At 44.5% G+C, this 18,851-nt stretch overlaps 1 protein-coding gene across 1 annotated transcript in view; it reads left to right on the top strand.

Annotated features, from left to right (window-relative positions):
* The first annotated feature begins 274 nt into the window (after window positions 1-274).
* tanc1b (tetratricopeptide repeat, ankyrin repeat and coiled-coil containing 1b) overlaps window positions 275-18,851 on the top strand; it is a 121,276-nt gene continuing 102,699 nt past the window's right edge. The window contains 2 exon segments of the mRNA XM_048238346.1: window positions 275-596; window positions 12,021-12,117. Coding sequence (XP_048094303.1) covers window positions 12,057-12,117 — 61 coding nt within the window. The 5' untranslated portion in view covers window positions 275-596; window positions 12,021-12,056.

Here is an 18,851-nt window from a genome sequence, read left to right as displayed (position 1 = left end):
TTACAAAGATGCCTGTTCAAGGACGTGGTCACTCTGTCCACGTGATTTAACACAGGGCAAGCAAGGGCTTGGAGCAGCTTGGCACTGGTGGTAAAACTAAATATTGTCAGTTTCTGAAATGCAGGTAGCCCAATCATTATGGTGAAAGTGACCTTTCAAACACGTCTTGACATTGTTGTATACAAACCCACATCAGTTTCAAATACATCTATTATGAATAGGCTTTTGCTCAGAGCGTATCGTCAAACTTTGTGACAAAAGTGAATATGTCGCAGTAGGCTAATCAACCAAAGCCAGGATGAGCTTAAGTCAGTCTATAAGTAGGCTAAACGTATTATATTCATATTAAATGCAGATGGCAACACTTGCAGTCGTTAGTCTACGTTATCGTTGTGGCGGCTGGTGTTTAGGAGAGGAGTATCTCACCTCTGGAGGGTAGGACAGGCTGCTTCTACTCACCCTGCCAGATGACCTCATGGTGGTAGTTCGAGAGGGAGGAGGAGCTCCACAGCGTTCCTTTGGACTATCTTAGGATCCATGTGAAGATAAGCTTAGAGAAAACTTTTCCACCCGGAAAAATCAATGACTTAAAACAGGTAATACTTTGTGTCACTTATTTTCTACCTTCGTATTTAGTCACTGGAGATACAGCAACGCTTACCGGGGGTCATTTGCTGAACTGTTCAAATGAGTGAGTACTGATCGGTAGCATAACGTTAATAATGGGCATGTCTGTAATCCCCGGTGTGGCGGGTTCAGAATTTGTTAGGACATGTCTCCAGAGAAAATTGAATATGATGGTGACAGTAATGATGTGATGGCTTGGGACGAAGTAAAGCCATTTGTTGAGTGTAAGGTTGAATGTCTTTAAAATTCCCTGTGTATTTCTTGAGTGGAGCTTTTCTTATTTTCCTTAACGAGTTGACAGTTCAGTTATCCGGGTTACGCAGATTGTGTGTGGGGAATTCTGATGAAAGTTTGGAGGCAAGTTGAGTCTCCTGCATGCAAGTGAGCTAGTAGTGAGGCTAGCAACCTGTGACTTTGGGGAAATCCTATTGCTAACGTTACTCATTTTAAGGGTTTGAAATGAGCAAACGCGGCTTCCCTGGTTATGGAAAATGTTGTGTCTGTCTGTACACTAAATGAGCAATTATGACCATGAGTGTAAACAAAACATTATTTCCAAAACGGCGTTTTAACGTTAACATTTAACTTGATGTTAGTTCAACCTCAATCGGGAAATCTTAAACCGAGAAACTACACTTTAGTAGTGCATTTAACGTTAGTTTACTATAATATATCCGGCTGGCCATCACTCAAAAGGAGAGTGACTAATCTTTTCACATTATTTTTAGAAGACGTGCGGTGGTTTTGAAATTACGATCCAACCCATTTAATGAGCTACTCAACCATATGGATTCAACCGAGTCATTTTCCCTTGCTGTGTATCACTGTGAAGGGAGCGTCTTCCTCCAGGGAGGGACATACCCTTGGCCAAGGAATTGTTTCCACACACCAGGCCTATAGAGAGAAAAGGAGAGCTACGTTTAATATCTTTGCGATAAATCACATCATGGCTGATGTAAACAGGAGTGAAATCAAGCACTTGTAGATCTACGTGAAAAGGCACTATGCATCCTACAAAAACAAGGACTGAATTCTGACTTCAGTTTTGTTAAAAAATGTAACTGACTTCCTCTCCTAACCCTTTTTTTAAATTTAACCTAATAGCCTTGCCATTTCCTCTTCATTGCCTGTCAGTCAGTTCTGAAGAATTCTGTTGCTGTTTATTTGCCAAAACGTTCTCATTCTGAAATCTTCTTCAAATCATTTTCAAATCATCATCAAATCTGAATCATCTTTCCCAAACATTTTTTTCCACCAACACAACTAACTAGTGTGTAATGAAGTCATAGAAAGTTTGGTTCCCATGGTACTTCGCCAGTTGGCAAATAACAGGTGTTGGCACCAAGTACAGTTGTTGATGCTCAGAAATGGAAGCAGGGCCATTGACCTGACAGAGCTATTTGGTGGTGTTAGCTGATGCTTTAACAGCATGGCCCATTATGTGCTGGGCTTAAAATATTTGATCTCTGGAGGGACGGTGTGTTTTAGTGACTGTTTCCGGGTTAGTTCACCTAAACCCTGTTGTTGTTGCTGTCAGCATGTTGGGTTAGTCGTTAGTGTTATAATGTTTGAATCAACAGCAGTTAACTCTGCCCCATGTTCGTGCCAGTGTTTATGTATAGGCCAGCATGTCAGAGAGAAATGTTGCAGTTGGCTGGCTAATGTCAGTGGCACTATAGATGTTGGTCCAGAGAGTGCTAATAGCAGCTTTTCGAAGCAGTAATTGGATAATTACACTCAAAGAGCCATTCTTTTGCATTAAAGAGAGGCTTGTGTTTGGCAGCGTCTCATAGATCACAACAGGGACATTTTTATTATGCTATGGTTGTCAGGTGGCCCGTGGTGAAACGATCACTTAATAATTGCGGCTATGGCCTAAGCCTGTGAGCATGTTCCAACAAAGGGGTGTGTGTGTGTGTGTGTGTGTGTGTGTGTGTGTGTGTGTGTGTGTGTGTGTGTGTGTGAGTGTGTGTGTGTGTGTGTGTGTGTGTGTGTGTGTGAGAGAGAGAGAGAGAGAGAGAGAGAGAGAGAGAGAGAGAGAGAGAGAGAATATGAATGAATGCACGTGCAAGCTTTTTTCTATCTGTCCATTATTAGGTTGGTGTTTCTTATCGCTGCCGTATTACACTGAATAAGCTTAATTTATGCTCATATTTCTTGGCATTAAACAGCCATGTTTTTTTTTATGAACCCATTGGGTGTACATCTACCAGCAGTTCTTTGCCTGACAAAACAACACTGACGACTGTTTTCTGGACAGCATTCTGCATCCATCCAGATACAACACTTGCTTGACAAGTCAGTCTATTTTGTCAATGTAGCACTGGTGCAGTAACACCAGTTGTTGCCGAATTTCAGCTTTTAATCTAGTGCTGGTTGGTTACTCATAGGCCAGTAGTGTCCATGTGCAGGCAGTGCATGTACTTTCCTGTGGTGACTGTGTGCAGGTCAGATTAGCAGTGAATGATCATGCATTCTTAATGATCAATAAAGTATCTATCTATCTATCTATCTATCTATCTATCTCTATCGACCTTATCGGTAGGTCAGTGCTACACTGCTGCTTATTAGATGTACATTAGTTACAAATAGTGTCTTTAATGTCTGTTTAGGCACACACATACACACACTCATTCACACACTGTATTGGCTTTGTTTGTTTAGTTTAGGCCTGTCACAACAGCTTGAGTAGGAAGAATGTAGGGAGAGCAAACTGTAGCACACTGTGAAATTTAGAGTAACCTCAGTACATGCCCGAGAAAACATGCTTGTACAAACACCTATTTTGGGGACTAGATTGTTTGTTGTCATTTTAGGGCTGGGACTTGTCATCTTTTTGAACACAGGCATTCAACTGACCAAACTAGCATAGTAACCTTTAGGAAATTTGAACCGTCTTCATTTGGTTATCTCTTCTGGTGCTAGGGCTTAAGGAAATCTCGTAACACCTGGCTTGAATTAGCATTTTCCCAATGTGTATCCAATACCCCTAAAGGGAGATTGCAGGCCTAGATGTAGACTTGCTGTTATGACTTGGGATCAGGGATGGGTTTGTCTGTAAGACTTTCCGGAAACTTTGTGTCATGGTTGAAATGAATCCAAGTGGATGACTCTGGTATTTCGAGCGACATTCTTGCATCCGCCTTGCATTGACTTTGCCCGCTGTCATCTTCACAAGACCCATTCTTGTTTACCTTAGTGTGGGAGAGTCCCCCATTTCGGGTCATTTACCATTTCCTTCAAGCCCTTCTTTTCCTGTTGCGTGATTCTGTATTGTTGAACTTAAACAATTGAGTTCCCATGGTGCTTCATCTGTGAGCTGTGTGGTGTTAACACCTGTGGTATGTTTATCAGGTCAGATCTGGCAGCCCTCAAGTAATTTCCCAGACATTCGCTAACCATTAGGACTGTGCATGAGAACTCACCATACTACAAGTTGGTCCAGATTTACAGCATTCTACTCTAGAATGTTCTGACTGTATTCCCACCCCATATGAAGACTTCAGGAAACAAATTAAACTGTCAGCAGTTGCTATGTGTCAAGGGAAAGCCTGTAGACTTTCAACTCTGCCCGTTAATGTTTGAGCCTAATCAAATATCAGGAGGCCCCCAATCTCTCCTGTTGGTGCGGGTCAGTTTTCACCAGCTTATCGTCGCCTTACACACTAAGAGTAGAGGCCTGAAAGTTTTCCCCTGTCAAAACAAAGACCTGAAAATGGATTTGAGATTTGGAAAGGAAACGGTCGTATTTCCACAACCTTTCTGGTAAACCTGGATGACTGCTTTACACATTACAATGTGATTTCACAATTATCCACTTGCTTATCATCTTACATTTCCTGTTAGGTGTTTGAGAGGTGGGATTTGCATAGGAGGAAAAAGAAACAAGGGTTCAGTGGAAGATTCAGTGCTGAAAATTTATTTCAGGAGGTGTTTGGTATGATCAATTCAAATGGTTTTGACAGGAGAGATAGAATACATGATTTAAAGAATTATATTTTAGAATGGGACCGCTTAGAAGCCTTTCCTGTCTGTCTAATATGAGCGTTTAGAGCTGTCATTTATTAAGTGTTACCAAGTGATGCATAGCATAGCCTAGTTAAAATGGAACTTTTAAAGTGGTCTTGTTTTTAAAACCAAATAGGCCAAGTAGGTCTAGTTGGTTTGCCCAAGTCTTGCTGTATGCTAGGGTCAAGGTTGGACAGAGGACAGGCGGCTTGTATATTGTCTCCCTTCACTCTTCAGGACTCCGCAATCCTGTGATGTGAGCTTTGAGTTTCCACAGCCTCAGGTGCAACTGTAAATTGTCCCAGAAACATGTCTCAACTCTTATCCAAAGGAAGTTGGGAATGAGAATAGCGACTGCCTCTGGTTATTTCAGCACTGTGTGTGCAAAGAAACTCACTTTTTTCCTTTTCTTACCAAGAGCACAGTTTAGAAAGTAGGGAGCTTGACACACTTTCAAAGGTTTGTTGTCGTTACCATGCTCCAATGTTGTGATGATACTTCTTGCTGCTGTCAGCATTCTGAGGGGGAAAAATGGTCGGTCTTTGAGCTTTAAATTCAGCAGTAGGCCTAGTGGTTGTGAGTCACTAAGACAGATGTGAAATTCTTTTAATGAAACACAATAAAATGAAGCTTAAGCCATGCTTTAACTCTGTCTGGATGTTTTCTTTGATAGGCATGACGTTTGATTCTGTTCACTCTGCAAAAATATGTATAAAGGGAAACTGCAAGCTTAAAATAAATCCCAGTGTATCTTATCATTAGCAGATGCCTTGGCTCTGAAGCCTGCATTGTTATTTAGTACAGATTAATAGTATCATCCTCTCTTAATGTTAACATAAGGCCTGCAGACTTTGCAGATGGGAGATTGAGTTGTTGCCTCACTGGCTGTGGTTGTAAATTGAACTTGTGTTTTCCTATGACTGTGTGACCACGTCTTTGTCCTGGAGGTAAGGTGAAAGCTGAGGCTGCATTCCGCATGGATCTTCAAATACTTACAGTATTCAGTTCTGCCTTGTCAGTAACTTCTGTTCCTTCCCATTTCCATAAAATGTCCATAAGGCTGAAAGGACTTGATGATCATAAGTGGCTACAGACACAGTTCAGGAGAGTGTCAAGGAGACACATGCTCTGAGCAGAGCAGGAAATGCAATCAACACTTTGTCAAGAGTGAATGAGCACCAGATGACATAATGAAATGGTGTCCCATAGCCACTTCAGGACATGTTGTTTTTGTTTGCTAAATGGTAAATGGCTAACTCCCACAAATGACCATTCTCCTCCAATCACTTCCAGTAGTAGTAAACCGTGTGAATACTTCCTGTTCATTAGCGACAACGGTGGGAAATAACTGCACCCCACACTGGGTCGAGGTTGTTGCTGAACTAGTTATGGTAAAAGGCTGGACCATTGTCCCATGTCCCTTTTATGTGTGGGTGAATGCCGCGCGTTGAGCGTTGAGCATAATAAGCTCAACTGTTGAGCCTGTGGCCCATTGTTCATAGTATGCTCATTTTCTTCCTGTGTAAGGGTCAAGGATTCATGCCACAGGGTCATTACCTATTCAGCAGGGTCTATTTTCTGACTCACTGTATTCATGAAAAGAACCTTAATAGGCACTATTAACTCTCCCCCCCGAGTAATGGGGAATTCGAAATTAGTTAATTTTCTGTTGGAATTTGTGCATGGATGGATGTCCTCAGAGTTGCTGTCTTCCAGCACTATCTGAAAGGAGAGGGCTCTTGTACTCAATGGCGGGTCACAGCCTGGTGGAGAGTCTGACCGTCGCTATGACAACAGCGCGCAAGCCGAAGGAATCATTCATGTAGAATTGGTTGATGAAAAGCCGAGGCAGTTGCCAGGAGCAGGGTAAACAATGAGGGGAGAAATCCTGGTCCGCAGGAGAAGTCAAGCTGAAGGTTGCTCCTGCCTATTGTCTGTGACATCAGCCTACAAAACGGTAACTGCTGTTTGACAGCACTGTGTTCGAATGGTGAAAGCCAGTGGCAATCATGAAAACAATCCCACTTCCGCTCTATATTTAGTGCCGAGCTCTCGGGTGACCATCCTACAGATGGCCTCCTTAAGTGCGTGTCAACCTGTGTATTGTGAAGGCGGCATGGGCCTCTAGCCAGCATGCTTTCCTTTGGTTGAAGCCAGGGGAGCCTATCCTGTGATGAAAAGAAAACATGTTTTGCGTAGCATTAGGCAATATCTGATAATAAAGAAATATCTCAAGAAATATGCAATATCTGAAAAAAAAAGTGTGAATGGACACTATATTTTTCCGTCCAAGATGTTTTCAATAGACTGATTGTCATACTCCCAAAAAAGTTCAGAGGGAATTCCCACAATGGCTGGTAGTGTGGAGGGAGAGGCTCTTGCCTCATGGGGTCCTGGACAAATGTGAATATTGAACTCAAACTCTATTCAGTGTCTGTCCACAAAGCCCTGACAGCCCCACACAGGCTTTGGCAGCTATGGTTAACCGCGAGGAGGCCCAGACAGAGGGTCTGCTCTCGAGGAGAATGGCCCAGCATTAGCTGGAGAGGGGCCTCTTCATGATCAACATAAATCCCACTGCTGGACCAGCAGTACCTGTTAGCCTGCATGGCATGCCATTGTCCATCTTAGAGAGGCTCTGCTTTGAGGGGCTAAATTGGGTTTTTTTTTTTTTTTTTACATTTTTGCGATGTGGGTCTTTGGATGAAGTGCCTTTGTTGTTTTGAAGAGCCACATGTTGATCTAATAACTTTTCTGATCAGATGTCTGGTGGAATTCCTACAGGGACATACCGCTAACTCTTTCTTTGTAGTTTAACATTTGTCTGTAACTCTACAAATCGTGTAGCAGATTTGCACTGATCAGATATTTTTGAGGTTTGTGTTCATGCTTTGGAGAATAGCGTAGAACCCCTTGGATTGGACCTGGGCCTATTTTCCTCTCTGGGTTTTTGAAACTAGAGTTTATCATGAGAGTGGGTTGGGCCCTGAGTGCACATGCGTGTAGTGTGTTTTGCATAGATATTAGAAAGCTAGATAACTGCATTGGGCTCCAGAACATACGTAAATAGCTGCTATCTATGGTGTGCTGTGCTGTGGATGCTTCTGTAGGGGGGACTCCAGAGGGTGCCAGTCCACCTGGCCTCTAAACGAGGCAGTGAGGAATGTGTAGCACATAAGTAATTGCTCGCATGTGTTTCACATTTTAAGTCTTTTTAAAAACTGGCTTTCCCTTTAAAACTGACAAACTGCTATGCTACGCCAAGAATTAGAGGGGGAAACCTTGCCAGGTCTGACCTGTTGGACGGCGCTGCTATTTTGTTCCGCCAGTTTGTAGTCATAACATGAAAATTGCGCTTATATTGGTCATGTGGTCTTTTCTTGTTTGTAGTAGATTAAATTGACAAGCTAGCTGATTCTTTGAATCAGATGTCTGTGCAATGGCATTCTTTATGCCTTTTTTTAAAAAAATATTTTTAAATAAATAGGGCAGGTGCATGAATATCACTTATCAAAGCTCAGAATCCATATTTTCTTCATATACAGAAGCTGAACTGACACAGTCTACTGTTTAAGGTCCTGGCTACAATGTAAAAAAGGTAAAAATACTTACTTACTCAAAAGTAGCTCTTTCTGAATGGCCATAGAGGGATATCCATCTATGTCATGGGAAGATTGCCACAGGATATTTGATGATGTGTTGAAAGGCAGAAGATTCTATCATGAGATGTTGTATATTATGCAGGTTCCTGGCTTTTGCTAGTTGACATTAGGTACTCCAAAAACAGGTGATCAAATGGATGTGTGTTGTTTAGGACAGGGTAGTGTGAATGGTCTTTGTTTATATTTGCAGCTCTCTTTGTTGTTAACCCTTAAAAGTGTGGATTTTTCAACATTCTAACATAAGATTCCATTCCGCAACAATTCAATGTTCTAAAATTCTATATTGAATTCAATGAACCCAGATATTCTTTAGAACGTTCATTTTCCAACATTCCCGTCACACCGGTGTGACAGTACACCTTTAGGGTTTTGTAGGCACTTGGCATGACCTCAGGTTCAAACATTTCATCACTATGTCTAAGTGTCCTCTCCCTTTTGCAGCCAGTAGAGTAGAAGACATGATGAGGATGTAGGATGGGCAGGATGTGTAAGGGCAGTCTCATTCCATAATGCATGAGACTTTGTTGGATATTGTTGGCTCTGAAAACATAAGGAGCCTTTCTCTCCTTAATTGATTTTAATTAGATTTGCCAAGTCTTGTGTAATTAAGTAGTCTTATAAAAAGCCCTGTTCGATTTAAGCCTAGTCAAGTAATTGAAAGTTTAGCCATCCTCAAAGCAAGGGTCTTCAGAATCTTTAGCCAGCCACAGCACCGATGGTACTGTGTTGTCTCTCGGGCTGCTACTCTACAGCAATTCATCATTTGAAGTTGGCTTGTGGCATCTTAATCTCATTCTACAGCTATGTGTGAAGGTGGCTGCAGCATGTGTGAAAGAAGAGAGATTGAGTTCTGCCCTCTTTAGATATGTTTTCAGAACAGTGAACAAGGTGCACTGGGGAATGAAAAAGCCTCTTTTTTTCATATAGGGTATAGGGGCTTTGACTGTGACCTCGTGCCTCTTCTCCAGACTGCAACGTTGGGATTTTGGACAGGCCATTATGTTTCAATGTCAAAATAGCATTCTAATCTTCTCCTTTGTGTTGCATTAATGACGGTCTTCCTGTCTCTATGAAAGGGGATTGAAATACCACTGGTTAACAATTGCTGTAGATTGCAGGGGATGTAGCTGTGTAGACTGACAGGAATGCACAGTGATTTGCCCCCACCTCCCCCTTCCCCTAACCTGCTGTGTATCCATCTCCTCTATTCATCTTTGCTTTGAAAGTCTAGGAAATGTGTGTTATGTCTTTTAACATTTTTGTTAAGGCATTATTGGTACCACTGTAAATTACATGGTAGGCCAAAGTATGAATTCGAGAGAAATGTTATTAGTGGAGCAGTTGAGGCCAGTTGAGGTTACAGTCGACAGCTATGGTGGTTATTGACTTTCATGCAAAATCAGAGGGCCATTCTCACTGTCATATGTCTTTTCATGCACTTTGCTGCACTCAGTGTAACCACAGCAGGTGATACTTTCCCTCTGCTTTCCTGGAGACGCATCCACCAGTCCTGAGCTTTATTGAAAAACCGACTAGCGCTCAACAGCAGCAGCTGCGCAAAGCCAGCCAGCAGCTATTGTGGAATTCTCCCTGGGCTGCGGCGGCCGCCGGCGATCCTTTTAGTTGAGGTGTCACGGCTGCCAACTTCAGTTGGAGTTGGTCGGGTAGCACGGGTGGATGGGGAGGAGGGTGGGTGGGGGCTACCCCTGTCTGTCTGGGTGGAGCTTGCAGGTTGCAGGGGCGAGCTGTGTGCTCTGCAGCCGGCTGTGCAAGGCTCTCCGTTGGCCAGCAGCGTGCAGATCAGACATTCCTGGGCTGCCTTTGTCTCCTCTGTGGTGTTTGAAGCCTCAGTGCAAAAAGTGAGGGTGGCTGAAAGAGTGTCGATCAGAAATAGGCATGTCTCCCCAGTCCCCACAACCCTCTGTGTGCGCGCTCTCTCTCTCTCTCTCTCTCTCTCTCTCTCTCTCTCTCTCTCTCTCTCTCTCTCTCTCTCTCTCAGTTAAAAGCCCAAGGTCTCTGTGCCTTGTCTGCCGAGATTTATGTTCTGTCAGATGCATTTTGGTGTCTGTTTATCTATATGTCGACGTCTTGTTACTTCGCACCATCATTCTTTCAGCACACTGTCATTTATGATCTAAATGTCAGGGTAAAACTTCATGCACCAGCGATGCGTCTTGATCTTTTGTCAACTCAAGAGTGGTCTGACCTGACCCAAGCCCTCTGGTTTGCCAAACTGCATCCCCCCAGGTGATGGTTGTTTATAGTATGTTAATTCAATCTAATGTGTGGCTGGACATAGAGGACGGCTGCACTTAAACAGCTTGTTGTGATCATTTTCAACAACAACAACAAAAATTGTTAGTTTCTGAAATGTTCCAATTCAGAAATCAGATATGTGAGAAGTGATAAAGTTCAGGTATTCTATGACTCTATAAGAGCACAAACAGCCTTGTTAACAGGCTTCTTGGAAGAGAGTTTTATCTGGCTGTTTGAGGGAAAGGTTTTTTTGCCTGGCCCCCCCGCATGACCACATCTCTTCCGCACCTCTCCCGCGTCTCTGAATGGGGTCACTACGCACCACCTCCAGGCAGGAGAGGGCCGATCAATACGCCTCAGTCACCCCTCCTGCTGCCAGGGAGAAACTATTGGCTGGCAAGTCGAGTATCCAGGGGAGCTGTGCCATGCTTCAGAGCTCAGAGTGAGTTCACCCGAAAGAGAGAGAGTGTGTGTGTGTGTGTGTGTGTGTGTACTCTCCGATCCCCAGCAGGTTCCTCAGCCACAGGGCTTCTGTGCAGGGGCTGCGAGCTATTGCCTTTCTATTAGTGCTGTGCCAAGGGCGGGGCTCTCTGCTCAGAGTGTCAGGGGAAACATTGTTTGGAGTCAGCTGCTGCATTTAATGAAAACTGGTGTCAAAAATGTTTTGTTGGGTGCAATTATCTGGGAGCCAGGAACCATTTGAAGAATAAACTTGTTGTATATACAGATAACTGCATATAAATCTTCATGTTCTAGGTGAGGTCTTACAAATAGGTAAGTACTAATAAGGGGCGTATTATCAGAGAATTGGGGCACAGTCAGTTTTATAGTGGAGCAGATAGCCTCTTAAACAAGCAGGGCATCAATAATGTGGATGTTATAATGGTGCTTATGTGGTATGTCTCCCAGACCATCTGGCCCTTTTCCCAAAATCCCTCCCTAAACAAACCCAGAATGAACCACCATTTAAAACACAAGGGCAATAAAAATGTGATTTATAGCGTTTTTTCCCCCCCACCTCACAAGTAATCAGTCCAATAATGTTATAGAAAGGCTGACAGGGAAAAATAAGCTGAACGTCCAACGCTATCGAGATTAGCCACCGAAAAAGAAAACCACTTAAGTTCAGCAGTATAGCATCAATTAGAGGAGGAATGTCAAGAATCCGACAGATTGTTTTCCTGCATAACAAGAAAGCCGTCCGATTTCTGTGCTGTTTAAATATGGGAGCATTCTTTCCACCCCAGCTGTGCCAGAGATGACCCGCAGGATTGGGAGAGGAATTGAGAGGAGTGTGGGAAATATCCCAGTGCTATGCAACAAGACGAATACAAGATGATGTCCAATGTGTCATCATTACCGTCACCATGACTCTTGTTATCTCAACCGTGGACTTGTACCCTCCTTCCGACGTCTGTGCTATTTTCTGAGCGGCCCTAAATGCTTTCAATTTTCTTTTCTTGACAGGGTGACGACGGCGAGGCGATTCTCGGAAACAGCACCATGTTCAAATCGGTTCTGAAGAAGAACAGAGAAGGAGGAAAGGGGAGCAAGAAGGAATCAGGTGTGTTTGTGTTTGTGTGTGTGTGTCTGTTTGTGTGTGTGTGTGTGTGTGTGTGTGTGTGTGTGTGTGTGTGTGTGTGTGTGTGTGCGTGCTCCCGTGCAAGACATGAAGGGAGTGGCAAGCTTGCCGCCAGAGGGGCCCGTCACAGTTACGGACGACACACAGCCGCCATACCTGTCAGCTGTTTGTGTTGCCAGGTCAGGGCCTTGCTCTGAGTGGTTAAAGGTGGAAAGCAGAACCACATGCTGGTCTGGAGGAGTTTATGTAAGGTGAAAAGATGTTTGACTGATGTAATTTGATGTCTTGGATTTTCACGGCGGAATATGAAATGGCTCGAGGGTTGGTTGGAACTTGGAACAGGAAGATTCCAGTTTCTTGCGTTTTAAGGGCGGCTAGCCTCTCTCAGGTATTTGGTGATTAGCCCATTTTCCCTCCAAATAAAGCTTCCTTTGAGACTCGCCGTGCTCTGGCTGAGATTGAGCCAGATCCATGGCCTCGACCCCCGCCCAACTGTCTCAGACATCCAGAAATTTCTATTGCAATTAACCTGATCAATGTCATTGTCTGCTTCAGGGTGTGGTCCAACCTTATAATCATGTAATAGAATACTTGAGCAGACGTCGCCCGTATGCCAGTGTTCACTCCATTGAGAAGATTATTTATTACCCCATTTTTGTCAGTTATCCATCCCTCGGAGCCTTGACTAATGTGAGCTTTGACTACTGTAAACATCTCATTGAGCTGCTGGAGACATCTGTGGTAGTGGCTTGCCAAGATTGGCATCGGCGCTCTTTGTTGTGTTATTGGCAGCTGCCTCAGCTCAGGCAGAGACTTGTCTCTGATAAAGACCGCTCACTTTTGATTAAAGGCCCTGGCCTGGTCTGACACCAGCTTAGCCTCCTTGTCACATGACGCATTGTAGTTTTTCTTCCTGTCTTTCTTTTTTCTTTCCCGCTCTTTCCTTCCTTCTTTCCTTGCGTCCTCACTCACTTCCTTTCTTCTCTCCGATGTAGCCCCCCCCTTCCCCTTCCCCCTTCATCGCTGGAGGCGCTTCCAACTGACAGTGTGCAGTTTTAAAATCCATAAGAACTTACTTACCTGCAGGCCTTGAGTGTTGCATCACAAAACTTGGAATGTGTTACCCCCAACCCTTCAGCACATATGCCTACAAGCTATTAATCAATCTGGCTCAGTGAAGACACCTGATCATCGCTGGTGTTTGTGTCAACCTTGGGGTTTTTTTTTTTAAGGCTTCGCCGCAGTTGTTGGAACATGTTCGACATGTCTTAGTCACCGAGTGACTACGCCCCGGGTCGAGTGAATAAGCTCACCAGAGGCGCGGTGATCTGTCTTCACCCGCTCAAGCTTCGGAGGGGGAAAAAGAGGGGCTCACACAGCGCCACTCCCGCTCAGCCGTAGTCCATTAGTCATATAGACTGGAGAAGGGTCGTTGTCTGTGCTGCAGCCACCAGCAACAATGAAAGCCCGCCACTCCTCTCCTTAGAGAGGGTGACGATGCTGACAGGGCTCCTTCTACCCCCTGCCTTCTCCTGTGGTTTCTCTGACGGTCAAACTGGCCTGGGATCTGGTGCTGGGATCTGGGGATGATTTCACTCTAGACACATGTGGTCTTGAAATGAAAGATGCAGGGATTCAGCTCACTGAGTAAATGATTAGTCAATTCATCTGAAAGCTGTGCTGTCATAAAGAACTTTGCAGCACATTTTATTTTAAGTTATTCATCATCTGTTATGCAGTCTTCACCTCTGATGAACTTGTTTTGTTAGAAACTAAATCTTAAAAAGAATATTCAACTTTCCAAGCCTTGGGTATGGAAATCATGAGGGTGCATACTGTTTGGTATTCGGGAAGTGGTCGTAGATTGCTCCCCTCCCTGTGGACACATGCTTTCAGAAACAGTTCCCTCAGGTTGGGGATTAGAAATGAGGTTAGTGACACAGTGGTCCTAATGGGAGATGCCATGCTAATCAAGTTGGATTCTGCACAGCATATTTAATGTGCCATGTGCTTAGATGGTGACATATTGCACATGAAAAATTCAATGCACCTTCTGTTGGATTGCATTATGCTCCCAAATGGCAGCCGTCTCAACCCCGATGCTTAACTTGGCCGTCTGGTCGAGTGAACATGCCGCATGACGTAAAAATTTGATCACCCTCCCCTGTCACGTTGAAATCTTATTTATACAGCTTGACAGGGATGCATGGATCTTGCATAAAGTTGATACAGCAGCGGAGGGCCGCAGGCACCGAAATAATTGCTCAGCACCAGGCGCACTCTGCTTAAGCAATCATTACCCCCCTGCCTGCATACCTCCCCCAGTCGTTTCAACTCGGCTGAGTCCTGTCAAACTTCTTTTCATTGATAACTACATTAGCGAATCAGCACTACCTGGCCACTGTGGCCTAATTTGTTTCCATGTAGACATGCAATTGTGGACATGAGAAATTAGTTGCAATTCAGGATGCCCCCCCCTCTCAGATTTTAATGAAGAGTGTTATATTAAACATTGAGGTGTTCTGTAATGGAAATTAGCATGTGCTGGGGGAAGGCCCCCCATCATTGGATAATTGTATGATAGCTCAGCATATGTTCCTCATAAGGCCGGCCTGTGGCCTGAAGGGAACTTTAAAGGCATTGCGGAAAGTTGGCTCATGTGCCAGATACCGCAGTCATTAGCCTGCCTCTGGGAGCACCACATTGCCAGGGCCCGCAAACACACCAATCGCTAATTCAGCCTTTCCCCATGCTATTTCTTGCTCTTTTTCTTCCCCTCCCCCTGCCTCATCCCTTCATTCCCTCTTCTCCTCCTCCTCCTCCTCCTCCTCCTCCTCTTTAGCCTTCATCATTGGTACCTCCTCCAAAGCTGTTTTGAGCAGTTGGGCTTTTTTTAATCCCTTTCAAGTTAAACTTTTATTTTACAGCGGAAGATCCTGGAAGTGGGATGCTGGTTAGCGGTGGCCCTGGGGCTTTGATCTGAGCACTCTCTTTAAAAGGTCACGTCGCCCGCCGCCCTCACTGCTGTTAATGGATTTGAGGTTCCAGCCACCGGGTGCCTGTTGGATTATGTAGTTGTAAAATTCAGCTCCTCTGGATTAATTGGTATTCAGTTTAAGGATGCCCTCCTTTTTAAAGGGACCCTCCTGTTAACTTATTAGCAGCCAACTGCACATTGACCACTGGTGGTGCAGATCCAGCTAGGTGTAACAGCCAAGTAAATGACTCGAATGAAGGTGATTTTCTCTTTATGGTTTGAAAACCCTGTAAAAACAAAGAGCAAAGTCCATCAAAGACATTCACATTTGAGATGCTCAGAGACTCTCGTTGCTGTCATCTCTTCGCAGTGCCTGAGCACGGTCCACTTCTCCTCAGGCGCCTTCAGTTAACACATAGCCATCACAAGCGACAGCCTATGAAGGCTACACTCTCACCCCATCCAGATCCTGTGTAAATTATTGCACAACCTCTGGAGTCCACCTACGCACATGGCATCCAGTGTTGATGGAACTCCGCTCTCCACTGGCATGTGTCACAGCTGTGCGAGACCAATTCGTATCTCTTTGGAGATTCAAAGATGGACTCTTTTCCAGGCTACGCTCCGTCAAAGTGGATGGCAAGGGCAAGCTGCCTCTTTACGGTTCTATTTCTGGTCACGGATGATTGACTGCGCTTGGGAAGGGTTGAAAGCAAATACTCTCTTCCCGCCGATCCTCAGTGATATCACCGCAGTCAGAGAGCCAGTGCATGAATTATAGCTTGAATCAGTGAAGTTGCACTTCAGTAGTGTGAGTACTGCAGTTCTCCTAGTTTGAGTGTGTGTTTTTGTGTCTTGTCCAACTATTACTTAGTCAATTGTTTTGTTTGGGAGTGCTGGGCAGTGTTAGGCCTAAGTGTTACTCACACATGGCCTATAAGGAGCATCTTGAGGAAACTCAACCGCTCGTTCTGTCCATTGTGCCTGGCGCCTCCTCTCCGAGCGTGGCTTGTGGCAAAGGCCACCCGCTCAGCCGGTAGCCCTTGCTGCCCACCCCGGCACTGTCTGAGCCTCTTCCGACCGCTGCTGCCATCATTGGAAACAGTAACCAGCAGCCCAAAACTTCTACAAGCACTGCAGCCTCCGTGTGTAAATATTGGCTGGCTGTCATTCCATTTGCGTGATGTCTCTGTAAACGGTTTTGGTGCGTCAAACTGGGCTGTAATAGCGTTTCAGTCTGGAGTGATCCTACAAAATATTTCAATTTCATTTGGCCATCAAATGGCTGTTTCTTTTTAATGTGTGGAAAATCACTTTTCCTCCTGTGATTAATACGCCCATCATTAACTCCTACTTCTTGAATAATTGAATCCAAACGTTTGCGTTTCACCAACTTCTGGCAGACTGGTGCTCAATAAAATGTTGTAATTATGATATTACATTTCAGACTATTTTTTCCCCATCTTTAAAATTGTGACCACATTACTGCATTACCAGGATATTTTTTTTACCCCTGCCTTGTTGAGGGCAGTTAGGACACTTCTGGATTAAGACATTATGGAGGATTGAGAAATAGAGAGAGTGAAAAAAAGAGATGGTCCTCTTTTCACCAAAGATGCTAATAGTTACAGACGCTAGAGCAATGCTACATGCTGCACTTGAAATCAGTGAGTAATTGGAATGTGTGTCATTGAAGTTGGTATGGTCTCATTAAATTCTGCATAGCATCCAACCCAAGAGGGAGCATGTGACCATCGCCCTTTCCCTTCAAAGAGCTCTCGCACCAGGGGGTCAGCCCTTTCTCTCCTGCGACGAAGCCACACTTGTATAAAAACCATCCAATTATGACACCCTTGAAACGCTGACCACAAAATAATTAGATATCCAGTGATTGATAGCTTCCCCTTCCCTATAACATAATATGAAATTATCACTGAACAGTTTTAAATGATTTGTTTGAATATTTCCATGAAGGATCAGATGAAGAAAAAAAGTTGACTAACTCAGTATAACACGGGGCTGAGAAGATTTACGTCGTCTCCCATGAGGAGGAGCAGCAGACTATGATTTTCCTGGGGCCTGTTTGATTTATATTTACACACCACACACACTCACAGACACGGGCACAGTGAGAGTTATGATTAAATACGTTGCAGTATGGAGTGATATGGTGTTAGGCCTTGCTGTGTTATCAGGTAGATTAGAGCCTAGGGGATTGGCCAGCATGACAGGCTGACCGCTGATTGGACCATGGCGGCTGAATGCCGCCTGTTTTTTCAGCTGTGCAGAGTAGCTGGTACGGACTGTCTCAGCGGTACCCCTGCGCGACCGCACAGAATTGTTGGTGGAGGGCCAGGCAGCGGAGGAAATAGAATTCCTCCCCTCCCTTTGATGTGCACAGGTTGTTTTTCAGCACTGATTCAGGACGCAGAGGCTGCAAGTAACATTCAAAAAGGAAAAGGCGTTGTGATAAGCACATCGCATAATGACAGTGAGATGTTGATGCTCTGTGTTACCAAAATAGACTTTGTTTTGTTTCCTCTTTTTCGTCAGATCTCCTCAGGACTATCTGCTCCTGTGTTTATCTGCTTATTACAGCCATTTCAATATACTTTCCATAAAACGGCTATTGTCGTTTTCTGCATAGTTGGGTAATTTCTTCTTATCTCGTCAAATAAATGATGAAGGGTAACCTTATTGTGTCTGCCGTGTGTTGAAGGGATATTAGATTTTTTTGACATTGAAATGGTAGGACAGGTTTAGCCTCTGATGTCTGTGGGAACACGAAAGTGGTATGAGGCATTCACCAGTCAGGTAATGCCTAACCTTCTCAAATGTCCTGTTTTTCTGGTTTGTTCTATTTGCAACATGTCTGCCTCCCTTTTCTGTTCCTCATCCCTTTTTCCCACACAGTGTTTCTTTGTCTTTCTCTCTCAGTAGTGGTCGATGGTCATCAGCAAGCCATTTCTCCAAATGAGATTTATGTTCTGTCGCGTGAGTCTTACTTGTTGCCCGCCACTTGACCACTGCATGCGTCAGTAAGGGAGGTGGTCAGGTGAAATGGTGGGTAAGGTGCGTCTGTGTGCGGTCGATGGCCGGGAGAGAAGTTCTTGGGCGTGAAGGGAAATCTGTACACCAGCTCACAGGTGGTCAGCCAGACCAGCCTCCACACAAGCCTCATTCATGGCTCTGAACACAGGTGCTATACACAGCCCAACCCCCAGTGCCCCCAAACGTCCAGCGAACAGCTGAGGCAGCAGCATTGTCCCACTCTCTTGCCCGTCCCTGCCTCTCCCTCACCTCAACCTAGTAGGTCTCACAGGAAGCTGCCTTACCAAGACTGTCAGCTAACATTTGCAAATGCTGCAAGGATGGACAACTGCAGGTTGGTAAGAGGTTAGCCAGCATTTGGCTAAACTTGGAGCAGACTGCCATCTCATTCCATTTCTGAATAGTGAATACCATGCCACACCATGTGGTGGTCATTGTCAAGAACCTTGACCTCTGAATGTTGGAATGGCCTATTCATTTCAGTGAAACTTACTGCAGCATTCTGGTGAGCTACATAACACATTTAGAAACACCACTTTTCATGAATCTGTTCTCTAAAGAATGAATAAAAGAAAGAAGGACAGAAAGAAAGAAAGAAAGATAAATGACTGTTCAGTGTGTAGTGTCATGAGTGGAGTTCCTCAGCTGCTCTTCAGAGGCCAGGGCAAGCTCTGGCACCCAGGTGGGA

This window comes from Alosa alosa, chromosome 3 (genome assembly GCF_017589495.1).
Source record: "Alosa alosa isolate M-15738 ecotype Scorff River chromosome 3, AALO_Geno_1.1, whole genome shotgun sequence".
Classification (NCBI taxonomy): Eukaryota; Metazoa; Chordata; class Actinopteri; order Clupeiformes; family Clupeidae; genus Alosa; species Alosa alosa.
The sequence above is the reverse complement of the archived record's forward strand: the minus strand, read 5'-3'. Positions and strand labels throughout refer to the sequence as shown.